We start from the raw sequence: 12615 nt of genomic DNA, 5'->3' as shown, positions 1-12615 counted from the left end.
ATGGGTGTACCTTAGCAGGGTACTCAGACTATGATTCCCGCTCCAAATGCTACTCCACCTGCACAGCCAACTAGACGTGGAGGACAGACGGGTAGAGGTCGTCCTAAAGGGGGAAGCTAAGCCCGATTTTATACTTTTCCTGGTAAGACCGAGGCCGTCGCATCAGATGCAAACATTGCAGGTATTGTTTTGGTCTATTATAGCGATACCTCAGTATTATTCGACCCCGGTTCTATTTTTTCGTATGTGTCATCCTACTTTGCTTCATATTTGGATATGTCTCGTGATTCTTTGGATACTCCTATTTATGTGTTTACACCCGTTGGGGATTCCATTGTGCTCGATCGTGTTTACCGTTCTTGTGTGGTTTCTATTGGGGGCTATGATACTAGGGTTGATCTTCTGTTGCTTAATATGGTGGACTTTAACGTGATTTTGGGTATGGACTGGTTATCTCCGTACCATGCTATCCTTGATTGACACGCTAAGATCGTGACGTTAGCCATGTCGGGGTTGTCGAGGTTGGAATGGAGGGGTTCGCTTGGTCACATTCCTGATAGGGTGATTTCTTTTCTGAAGGCTTAATGGATGGTTAAGAAGGGGTGCTTAGCGTACTTAGCCTTTGTTAGAGATGTCAGTGTTGATACTCCTACAGTTGATTCAGTCCCCGTGGTGAGAGAGTTTCCATATGTGTTTCGTGCAAACCTACCAAGCATGCCACCCGATAGGAATATTGATTTTGGTATTGATATGGCACCGGGCACCCAGCCTATATCTATCCCACCGTATCGCATGGCTCTAGCAGATTTGAAGAAAATAAAGGAACAGTTGCCGGAATTGTTAGATAAAGGTTTCATCAGGCCGAGTGTTTCATCTTGGGGCGCACCGGTACTATTTGTGAAGAAGAAAGATGCCTCCATGAGAATGTGCATCGACTACAGGCAATTGAACAAGGTTACCACCAAGAATAAGTATCCACTACCGCACATTGATAGTTTATTTGATCAGCTTCAGGGTGCTAGGGTGTTCACCAAGATTGACTTGAGATCGGGGTACCATCAGTTGAAGATCAGGGTTTCGGACATTCCTAAGACGGCTTTTAGGTCTCGTTATGGACATTACGAGTTCTTGGTGATGTCTTTTGGTTTGACTAATGCCCCAGCATTCATGCATTTGATGAACAGTGTGTTCCAGCCTTATTTGGATTCTTTTGTCATTGTGTTTATTGATGATATCTTGGTATATTCCCGTAGTAGGGAGGAACACGAGCAACATTTGAGAATAGTGCATCAGGTTCTGAAGGAAAAGAAGTTATATGTCAGATTCTCTAAGTGTGAGTTCTGGTTGGACTCGGTGGCTTTCTTGGTCCACGTGGTGACTAGTGAGGGGATCAAGGTGGATCCGAAGAAGATTGAGGCAGTTTAGAGTTGGCCCAGACCTTCTACAGCCACGGAGATCAAGAGTTTTCTAGGTTTGGCTGGTTACTATCGTTGCTTCGTGGAGGGTTTCTCGTCTATTGCAACTCTATTGACTAAGTTGACGAAGAAGGGTGCTTCATTCAGGTGGTCTAACGAGTGTGTTGAGATCTTTCAGAAGCTCAAGACTGCTTTGACTACAGGTCCAATTTTGGTGTTGCCTTCAGGATCAGTTCATATACAGATTATTGTGATGCTCGCGTATTGGTCTCAGGTGTATGTTGATGCAGGACGGTATGGTGATTGCCTATGCTTCGCGTCAGTTGAAGCCTCATAAGAAGAACTATCTGGTGCATGATTTGGAGTTAGCAGCTATTATACACGCGCTTAAGATTTGGAGGCATTACTTATATGGCGTGTCTTGTGAGGTGTATACGGGTTATCATAATCAGAGTCTCCAACATCTGTTTAAATAGGAAGATTTGAATTTGAGGCAGCGGAGGTGGTTGGAGCTGTTGAAGTATTATGATATTACTATTCTCTATCATCCGGGGAAGGCCAATGTGGTGGCAGACGTCTTGAGCAGGAAGGTTGACAGCATGTGAGTTTAGCATTCATTCTAATGTGGAGAGACCTTTAACTATGGATGTTCAGACATTGGCCAATAAGTTGGTGAGATTGGATATTTCGGAGCCGAGCAGAGTCCTTGCTCATGTTGTATCTCGGTCGTCTTTGTTTGAGCGCATTAAGGCTCGCTAGTATGATGATCCCCACTTGCTTGTCCTTAAGGAAACAATGCATCACAGTGATGCTAAGGAGGTGACTATTGGTGATGGAGTATTGCGACTTCAAGGTCGAGTTTGTGTTCCTAATGTCGATGGCTTGAAAGAGTTGATTCTTGAAGAGGCTCATAATTCGCGGTATTTCATTCATCCAGGTGCCACGAAAATGTATCTGACTTAAAGTAGCATTATTGGTGGAGGATGATGAAGAAGGACATTGTTGAGCATGTTTCTAGGTGTTTGAATTCTCAACAGGTCAAGTATGAGCATCAGAAACCGGGAAGTTTGCTTTAGAAGATTGATATAACGGAGTAAAAGTGGGAGCGCATTACTATGGATTTTTTGGTAGGGTTGTCACGCACCTTGAGGAAGTTTGATGCCATTTGGGTTATTGTGGATCGATTGACCAAGTCGACACATTTCATTTTGGTCATGACTTCCTACACTTCAGAGCAGTTGGGTATGATCTACATCCGAAAGATTGTTCGCTTACATGGTGCACCTGTTTCTATCATCTCAGACTGTGGCACTCAGTTTGCTTCGCACTTTTGGAGGGCGGTTTTGCGTGAGTTGGGCACGCAGATTGAGTTGGGTACTGCATTTCACCCTCAGACGGACGGGCAGTCCGAGCGAACCATTCAAATCTTGGAGGATATGTTGAGGGCAAGCACCATTGATTTCGGAGGCCAATAGGACCAGTTTATACCTTTAGTGGAGTTTGCCTACAACAATAGCTACCGATCGAGTATCCAGATGGCTTTATATGAGGCCTTATACGGGAGGTGATGTCGTTCTCCGGTTGGTTGGTTCGAGCCCAGCGAGGCTAGGTTATTGGGCACAGACTTGGTTCGTGATGCTTTGGAGAAGGTGAAGTTGATTCAGGAGAAGCATTGCATAGCCCAGTCCAGGTAGAAGAGTTATACGGATCGGAAGGTTCGTGATGTAGCTTTCAAGGAGGGTGAAAAGGTTCTTCTTAGAGTTTCGCCTATGAAGGACGTAATGAGGTTTGGGAAGAAGGACAAGTTGAGCCCGAGGTTTATTGGTCTTTTTGAGGTGTTGAAGAGAGTTGGCGAGGTTGCTTCGATGCCATATTTATGGCACATAATTTGAGAGAGAGGGAACACATTGTCGTAAGCTGGTGTTAGCTTTTATTCTTTTTGATAAGGTAAGGTATAAGAGTTACTGTTTATTCTAATTGTACTGTTGGTGTAAAAGAAAGATCTATACACATAGTATCCATTGACCTAGAGAAAGCATATGATAGAGCACCAAGAAAGGTCCTTTGATGGGTGATGAAGAAAAAACAAATTCATATACATATATAAATGTCATAAAGGATAAGTATGAAGGAGTCGTCACTAGTGTGAAAACCGTAGTAGGAGTTACAAAGGGATCAACATTGAGCCCTTACTTGTTTACCTTAGTTAAGAATGATCTAACTCATACAACACAAGATGATGTCCCATGGTGTACCAAGAAAGGTCCAATGGAAGAAAAAGATCTATAGGTGATACCTATTAGTTGGGATATTTTAGTCATGTTAGTACATCTACTTTATGTTTTATGTTTTCTCGGAGTGTTTCAGTCCTATCTGAACTTCTAGTACTAATTATTATGTTATTATTATTGTTGTTGTTGCTGCTGTTATTAGTGTAATTGTGTAATATGGGTCTATTCCTCTTTGCACATAGAGTTGGATTATTTGGAAGCTAGTAGTTAAATTACTTGTAAATTTCATTACCATCTTAGAGCCCGTTTGGACATAAGAATTTTTTCACTTTTTTGTGTTTGGCCATAAAATTTTCAATTTTCGCTTGAAGATAGAATTTTGGAATTTTTCGAAAATTTTAAAAAACTCAGATCACTCACAAAACTTCAAAAACAACCCAAAATTATATTCATGTCCAAACACAACTCTAATTTTCAAATACCATTTTCACTTGAAAAAAGTTTCACTTTTTTTTGAAATTTTACAATTCTTATGTCCAAACGCCCACTTAGTGCAATCACAATGAACTGATTATTTGATTTATCAAAAGAATTCACATAAGACAGACATTACTAGAGCTAATGCCAAACATTCAAAGTTGCTACACTGTCACAAACTAAACATTGCATTATGTAAAATCTTGTCATCATGAAGCGGCCAGTTTCAACATTATTCTGATAAAGCAATTGACTTTTACAATAAATCAAACAACTGATTTGGGTTTGAAATAAGATGAATTAAGAAGAAGAAAAAACCTGGAGGATGGGATTAGGACGATCACAACAATAGTACTCGACGCAGAAGAGTGCATCGGAACCTCTTTGACCAAAAACAGCACCCACAAACCGGCTGAAAATTCAAAATTAGGGCTAAAATTACAAAGTATCGGGCCCGAAACAAGCAAGAATTATATGAATAAAATAAATACCGGAAATAATCGCAGACACCAAAGGTGAGGAAGAAGTGGATTTTTTGAATGAAAGTGCCATCGAAGATAGGCCATTGGCCGCAGAGGAAAGAAACCAATACTAGGAGTGTCACGACGCCGTGGATTACAAGAAGCCATTCCACCTCCATCTGTGTTTGTTTGTGCGTGCCCTCTTCCACTCGGCATTAACAGCTTTCCATTTTTTCTTTGACTAGTATAAAGGCAGGGGCGATGCCGCTGGATCCTATCTCAATGCCAAATACAGAAGTGGCCCCTTAAACTTGCCAATATTTTTCATTTAGACATTAAGAGTTGTAACTATTGAACAACTAAACTTGTGTTAAACTATACCTGTCAAACACACATTACTCACATGGCATGGTAAGTGTACTCCACTTAATTTAGGCGCCTCAGAAGCCATATCTTTTCAAAAATATATTTTTCTCTCTCATTCTTTTTTATTTTCTCTTCCGGCCCCTCCTACATCGCCCACCACCAACGAAAGCTCGTCGGCCGATACCATTTGACTTTTTAAAGGTGTTTATCCTCAAAATCGGATAACAATTGAATTTATATGCGGTTTTAAGGATACATGATATAGCTTGCTACAAATTAAGAAAACAGATTAATATCGAAATTGACGATAAAAAAATAAATGCAAACCACATAAATTGAACAGTCTTGGCCTTCAAGTTCGATCACCCTCGAACCAAGAAATACCTCAACTGATGTAAGAATATAATAACAAGATGATAAAGGCTAGAAATAACAATATATTGCTTTGTGCTTCGTATTGCAATATCGCTTACAAATGATCAGACCCCCCTTTTATAGCAAGGGAGTTCTACTCTTGATACAATTCCATATAAGGTAAAAAATCTCATAATTTGCTAATTAATAGGCCTCTCCTTGATACGTGCCGGGATTTTCGCCGTGATCCCCAACCGATCGCGTATACTTCGGCCTTCTGTTATTCGGCTCTGCAAATTTCCCTCGTGGTCCCAGGGTCACGAGCTCAATGATTTGACTTCGCCCCCTTGGTTCGATATAACCCGAGATCGAACTTTAACCTGCCACGCTTCAGTCTTGATTGGTCACACAATAGGCGAACCCGGTTTCGACCGTATACATATAGTCCCCTCATTTTTCAGAGAGAAGGTGACGAGAAACGATATGAACTTCCGAATCCCGCTTCGATGGATCATGATGTAAGCGACAAACGGTTACTGAAACATCCGATCATGACATAAGCGACAAATGGTCACCGAAACATCCCGTCGGTCCAGTTACCAAGGCATTAAATGCCTGTTAGTTGTTGGTCAGCCACTACGGGTTTTGAACCGTCATTAGCAGACTATAAATACCCCAACTTTCATTCATTCAAACTTTACGTTCAAAGCTCATTCTATTCTTGTTCTTCAAAAATCCCTTCACTCTCCAACTTTTATACCTAGATTTCTTGAACCTTTTGCAAACCACTAAGCGTACCTTCTTAGACAAGAGTGGGTTGCTCTAGTGGTAAGCACCCTTCACTTCCAACCAAGAAGTTGTGAGTTCGAGTCATCCCAAGAGTAAGGTGGGGAGTTCTTGGAGGGAGGGAGCCGAGGGTCTATCGGAAATAGCCTCTCTACCCCAGGGTAGGGGTAAGGTCTGCGTACACACTACCCTCCCCAGATCTCACTAGTGGAATTATACTGGGTTGTTGTTGTTGTAAGCGTATCTTCTTAATTTCCTCTTCTTCATCTCTGCACTAAAATGGCGAAAACTTCTAAGACTATCCCACAAAAGGAGGTCGCCTCCTCATTACGACCCACCGGCGATGGGACTATGGCGGAACCACACATTGAAGGGTTTGTTCCTGCAGGGTACCCGACCGTTGCTGATTTCAAGGTCGAAAAAACTTCTTCGGTAATGGGTCGATGCGAGCCGGTCTCGAGATATATATGTACGATCACCGATGATCTCCTCTCTAAGATCAAAGAGGGTTGCAACTGGGCCGACAAGCAAGTGGTGGTGCCTTTGCCTGAGGAAGCAATTACTACCCACGTGGGGGGTGTTTTAAGTATTTACACTTACCCCTTTACGTTGGGTCCCTTAGACCCGGTCATTATCTCCTTATGCAAGAGGTACGAGGTGACCCCCGGTCAAATTCACCCCTCCTTTTGGAGTATAGTGACTCTTCTCCGCTCTTTTGTAAACAAAATCGATGGGTGTCCCTTCACCCTCGATCATCTTATGCGCCTGTACAGTCCCCGACTCTATCGAGAGGGGTTAATGAAACTTGCTCGCCGGGCCAGTAGGGCCCCATTCTCTAGTATAGATGAGGCTCGGGACCGAGGCTGGATGGGCCGGTTCGTTCGAGTAAGGACTTCGGACTTGATCCCTACCGAGGACATGCCATTTCCCGAGAAATGGAACATGAAGCGTAAGTACAACTTCGCCTTAAAGATTTTATTTATTGTTTCTCCCCTTCTCTCCCTTCTTATCGGTGTCTTTGTGGGGCAGCTATGGCTCAGATGCCGGATGTCGTTCCCCAAATCAAGGGGTGGGTCGAGGAACTTGTGTCACAGAGACCATATTCCGAGCATGCATGGATGGAATTGTCGAAGGGTCGGCGGGAGGCCCGTAATCATGGTAAGTTTTCTTTTCTGATTCAATAATGTTTGACTTTCTCCTTGCGTTGTCGAATTCTTATCGGTTCTGTTTTCTTTTGTAGGTCTCCCCAAGGATGTTGCTATAAGGCCTCCATCCGATGATGAGGATATGCCTCTTGAGTCTCCTGTCCCGAGGTAGGGTGATGAGAAGAAAAGAAAAAGGGCCCCGAGATCCCCGAACTCGGAGAAGCAGAGACCGAAAAAGAGGCAAGCGCGCAAACCCAAAGAAAATATCGGCGCCCTCCCATCAGACTCAATCCGCCCACTGAGGGATGAATCCGAAGAAGAAGAAGAAGAAGAAGAAGAAGAAGAAGAAGACAATTTCGAGCTAGTGGCTCGGGTGCGAACTGCTTTGCCTCAAGCTGGGGAAGCTGTTGAGAAGGCATTGGCCGAGATCTCCGAACCGGAACGGGGTGCGGCTACTTTTCCCCGAGCTAGGGGAGTCGAAAGGGAGATCGGGGCCGACACTTCTCGAGCAGAGGAGGGTGCCCTGAAAGATGCGCTTGGGGCGACTGATCTTACCGGGTCTCCTTAATTCTCAAATACCATGATCCATAAGGCCGGTATGCTAGAAGGTCGTTCTTACGAGGGGACTCAGGGGGAGACACATGTCCACAACTTCTTGGATGGGTTAGAGTCCACTGCCTCAGAGGACGTCACTGGGCTTGGTGAACATACTGGTGCCAAAGAAGGTACCATCATCGGGGGCCAGTGGGTATTCTTCGAGTCCAAAGTTGGTAGGGGCCCGAGCGTTAACCCTGATCGAAGGCAGTCAATAGTTTTCTCTGTCCCGGAGGATGCCCGGGTTTTCTCTGCCCCCGTGGGGGTTGCTAGCTACCTTCGGTGCTTGGTGACCGAAGAGGATCAGGTCGTGATGGCAGCGGTGAAAGCGCCCTGCCTATTCAATAAAGCTCAACAGGCTTTGAATCAGGTAACTTCGAGTGTCCCTTTATTATGTATTTTAAATTTGAAGTTGCAAATAATCCTAGCACATTTCTTTATACTTGCAGGCCTCGGTATTGCACCATGAGACTTTCCTCCAATACCGGGAGGAGTTAGCCCAACACGAGGCCGAGGTTTGGGAGCTTACTGAGAAGAAGAGGGATACTTATAAGCTTTTGAGTGAGAAACTTCAGGCCGAGTTAGAAGTGGCTCAGAAGGAGCATGCCGAGTGGGCCGAGCAGGTAAATCGAGTATTTGAAGATAGTGACGACGAACTGGACTCAGTGGCTAACGATCCGATCATGTAGGTTCGACAAAGGCTTGAACAAATCGGGCAGCTCCAAGCGTAGGTAGACATGATACAAGCTGAGGCCGAGGAGTTCAAGAAAAATATAGATCTCATAACCTCGGATTAGGAAGTTGTCCAAGCACAACTGGCGTCGGCCGAGGCCCAGCTTTGGGCTGCAAAAGAGAAAAACTTGGTGCAGGCCAAGAAGATCGAGGAGCTCCAATCTGAGCTAAACTCGGCCATTTCTGGTCAAGAGAGTCTGGCCAAGGAACTCGAGGCGACCAGATCAGAGGTGGTTGTGGCCAAGACCAAGGCCGATGCTAAAGTGGCCCTATTCAAGGTCGATGTCGAGGCGATTCAGGCACAGGCCAAAAGCATGGTGGAGCATGCAAGGTGGCAAGCTCGAAGGGAAGCCCTCGAAGGAGTCCATCCTTAGAGCTTCAACATACTGGCGGAAATCGAGAATGCCAAAGTAGAAGAAGCTAGGGCCCGAAAGTTAGCTTTCTCCGAGGAAGATTCTGAGAGCTTAACCGAATCTGAAGGCGGGGAAGATCCGGAGGATGAAGACGCTGCCCCCGATGAGGACTAGGCCACTTAGGCCTTTAGATGTTTTTATTTTTTGCATCTTTTTGAGGTCGTTTTGGCCATTGTAAATTTCTATATCGGGCCATTCTGGCCTTTGTTTAAAGATTTTATATATATATATATATATATATATATATATATATATATATATATATATATAAGGCTTTCTTTCCCTTTCGGCTTTCAAATTTTCCCTTTGCTCTATTACTTGTATTCATAAAGGCCAAAATGCCTTAGCATAAAATAACTTAGGTTATGTTCAAAAGTTCAAACAAACCTTGCCTTTACATTACTCTGTTTTAAGGCATTTTGGGGGTTCGGTGTTACCGGAAACCTTTTCCCAAAGTAGGTAGCCGAGATAATAGTTTGCCGAGGGTAGCCTTTAGAATCGGTTATGAAAAACTTTCTTTTTCGAAGGCCTAGTTTTTGTTACGGGTTTCGGACGTCTCTGAGCCGTGTTAATATGGTCGTAGCCTTTTAGTTCGGGAGCTGCCCATTGGACTTGCTTTCCCGAGCTATCCAGGCTTGCCCAAGATAACAGTCCCCGAGTGGGGTGGCCATGGCCTTCAAAAATCGGGGGGTTGCCTAATAGGTCTTATGCCCTCGAAGCCTAGTGACTTGGGTCATTTGAGTTTTGTTTTCGGAGAGCAGTCCCCGAGTGAGGGAGTGATCATTCGTACCCTGGTCATAAGTGACCCTTGAGCTCATTACCTTTAGGAGATCGGAAGTACAAAATTCTTTAAGGGATGTAAAGAGGAAATTTTTAAAACATAAGATGATTGCAAGGAAAGTACTTCTCTTTATTCTTGTGCAAAACGGTTATACATGCGTATATGTTTTATGCTAGGGCTCGAGCAATCTATGTGGGCACAGTTCATTTGACCGTTTGGCCCTTACAATAAATCCTACCTATCGAAACCCTTCCTTTACGAAGTAATTTCCTCGCTAAAGTTGATATCCGAAGGTAATGCATATCCGAAGGTAATACCTCCCCCAGTATTCGAGGTTGATTGTAGAGGAACCTCGGATACTGTTAATGCGATCTTCGACACTGATTCATAATCGGTCTTTGATTCTAAGTTAGCATAATCCATTGTTGCCTCGTTAAAAACCTTGCCGAAAACCCATTTGGGACAAAGCCGGTCTAAGGAAAAAAGAGTGTAACATGTGCTTTCAGACCTAAAACTTTGTGCCGCTTCTTGTCGATCACCTGCATGTGTTAGTTCGAAATAAAAGGAAATGAATGGGGTCGTACCTTAGCAGTAATATTGTTTTAGGTGAGTTACATTCCAATTGCTCGGTAGTTATTCTCCGTTTATCATTCCGAGCTTATAGGATCCTTTCCCGGTGACCTCGAGAATCTGGTACGGTCCTTCCCAGTTCAGACCCAACTTCCCTTCGTTAGGATTCCGGGTGTTTAGTGTGACCTTACTTAGTACTAAGTCCCCGACATTGAAGTATCGAAGGTTGGCCCTTTGATTGTAATACCTCTCGATCTGTTGCTTTTGGGTAGCCAATCGAACGAGGGCTGCTTCACGTCTTTCATCCAATAGCTCCAAGCTAGTATTTATGGCCTCGTCATTTGATTCCTTTGTTGCATATCGAAATCTGATACTTGGCTCCCCGACTTCAATCGGTATTAGGGCTTCGGCGCCATAAACTAATGAGAACGGAGTAGCCTCGATATTGGACTTCGCAGTCGTGCGGTATGCCCACTTCGGGCAGGATTTCCTTCCATTTCCCTTTGGCATCGGTTTCTTAATGTTTTAGATTATAGTTTTGTTGGTCGATTCGGCTTGCCCGTTCCCGCTAGGGTGATGAGGTGTCGATAATATTCTTTTGATCTTCGAGGAACTTGGTCACTTTGCTGCCGATAAACTGTTTCCCGTTGTCACACACAATTTCAGATTGCATCTTGAACCAACATATGATGTGGTCCCAAATGAAGTCGATGACTTCCTTCTCCCTAACTTTCTCGTATGCCTGCGCTTCAACCCACTTAGAAAAATAGTCAGTCATAAATAAGATAAATTGATCCTTACCCGGTGCCCATGGAAGGGGGGCGATGATGTCCATTCCCCACTTCATGAATGGCCATGGTAACAAGACCGAATGCAGCAGTTCCCTGGGTTGGTGAATCATTGGAGCATATCTTTGGCATTTGTCACATTTTCAAACGAACTCCTTCGCATCTTTTTCCATGTCGATCCAGTAATAGCTGGCTCTGATCACCTTTTGAACCAATGAATCAGTGCCTGAATGATTTCCGCAAGTGCCCTCGCGAACTTCCCTCAGAACGTACTCGGTATCTTCTGGTCCCAGACATATTGCTAATGGGCCATCGGACATTCTTCTGAACAAGGTTCTTTCCTCGGACAAAGCTGAATCGGGCTGCCTTTGTGCGTAGGGCCCTAGATTCTTTTGGATCTGAGGGAAGTTTCCCGATCTTCAAATACTCTACGTATTTATTTCTCCAATCCCAGGTTAAGCTTGTGGAGTTTATCTTGGCTTGACCTTCTTCTACTACTGATGTCATGAGCTATACAACTGCCCCCGAGTTGAGCTCGTCATCTTCGACTGACGACCCTAAGTTTTCAAGGGCATCAGCCTCACTATTTTGATCTCGAGGTACATGTTGCAAAGTCCATTCTTTAAACCGATGTAACATTACTTGTAACTTATCTAAGTACCTTTGCATTCGTTCTTATCTGACTTTGAACGTTCCATTAACTTGATTCACCACAAGGAGGGAGTCACACTTAGCTTCGATCACCTTTGCCCCTAAGCTTTTGGCCAGTTCGCGACCTGCAATCTTGGCCTCATATTTGGCCTCGTTGTTAGTCAATTTCACAGTTCTAATGGATTGTCTAACTATGTTGCATGTGGGTGGCTTCAGTATGATGCCAAATTCGGACCCCTTTGCGTTCGATGCACCATCCGTAAAGAGGGCCCAGATTCTCGAAGACGTCCCCGAGTTTACCAACAACTCTCTTTCGACCTCGGGTATTAGAGCCGGCATGAAATCAGCCACGAAATCTGCCAAAATTTGAAACTTTATGGTTGTCCGGGGTCGATATTCAATATTGTACCCGCTGATTTCCACGGCCCATTTGGCCAATCGTCCCGAGAGATCGGGTTTATGCATTATATTTCGCAATGGGTAAGTTGTCACAAAACATATATGATGGCATTGAAAGTACGGTTTCAGTTTCCTGGAGGCGCTTAGCAAAGCGAGCGCCAATTTTTCTAGGTGGGGATATCTAGTTTCGGCCTCACCCAAGGTCCGGCTAACATAATAAATCGGAACTTGCGTACTTTGTTCTTCCCGAACTAGGACTCCACTTACCGATATCTCAGATACTGCCAAATACAAGTATAGTTGTTTGTCTGCCCTTGGTGTGTGAAGCAGTGGCGGGCTCTATAAATATCGCTTAAGTTCTTCCAAGGCCCGCTGGAATTCCGGGGTCTATGTGAAGTTATTTTTCTTCTTCAGCAATGAGAAAAATCGATGATTCTTATCGGAGGACCTCG

The 12615-nt window shown here is 44.1% G+C and overlaps 1 protein-coding gene across 2 annotated transcripts in view; it reads right to left on the bottom strand.

Moving 5' to 3' along the window:
- Positions 1–4984, bottom strand: part of LOC107812730 (putative protein S-acyltransferase 17) — a 32968-nt gene extending 27984 nt beyond the window's left edge. Inside the window, exons 1-2 of one of the 2 annotated variants that reach the window (XM_075230820.1) lie at positions 4615–4984; positions 4442–4535 (exon numbers count right to left, since the gene is read on the bottom strand). In XM_075230820.1, coding sequence (XP_075086921.1) covers positions 4442–4535; positions 4615–4763 — 243 coding nt within the window. In that variant the 5' untranslated portion in view covers positions 4764–4984. The remainder of the gene's footprint in view (positions 1–4441; positions 4536–4614) is intronic. The other variant, XM_075230819.1, reaches the window with a different exon arrangement.
- Positions 4985–12615: the final 7631 nt, after the last annotated feature.

This window comes from Nicotiana tabacum, chromosome 15 (assembly GCF_000715075.1).
Source record: "Nicotiana tabacum cultivar K326 chromosome 15, ASM71507v2, whole genome shotgun sequence".
In the NCBI taxonomy this organism is placed as follows: domain Eukaryota; kingdom Viridiplantae; phylum Streptophyta; class Magnoliopsida; order Solanales; family Solanaceae; genus Nicotiana; species Nicotiana tabacum.
The sequence above is the reverse complement of the archived record's forward strand: the minus strand, read 5'-3'. Positions and strand labels throughout refer to the sequence as shown.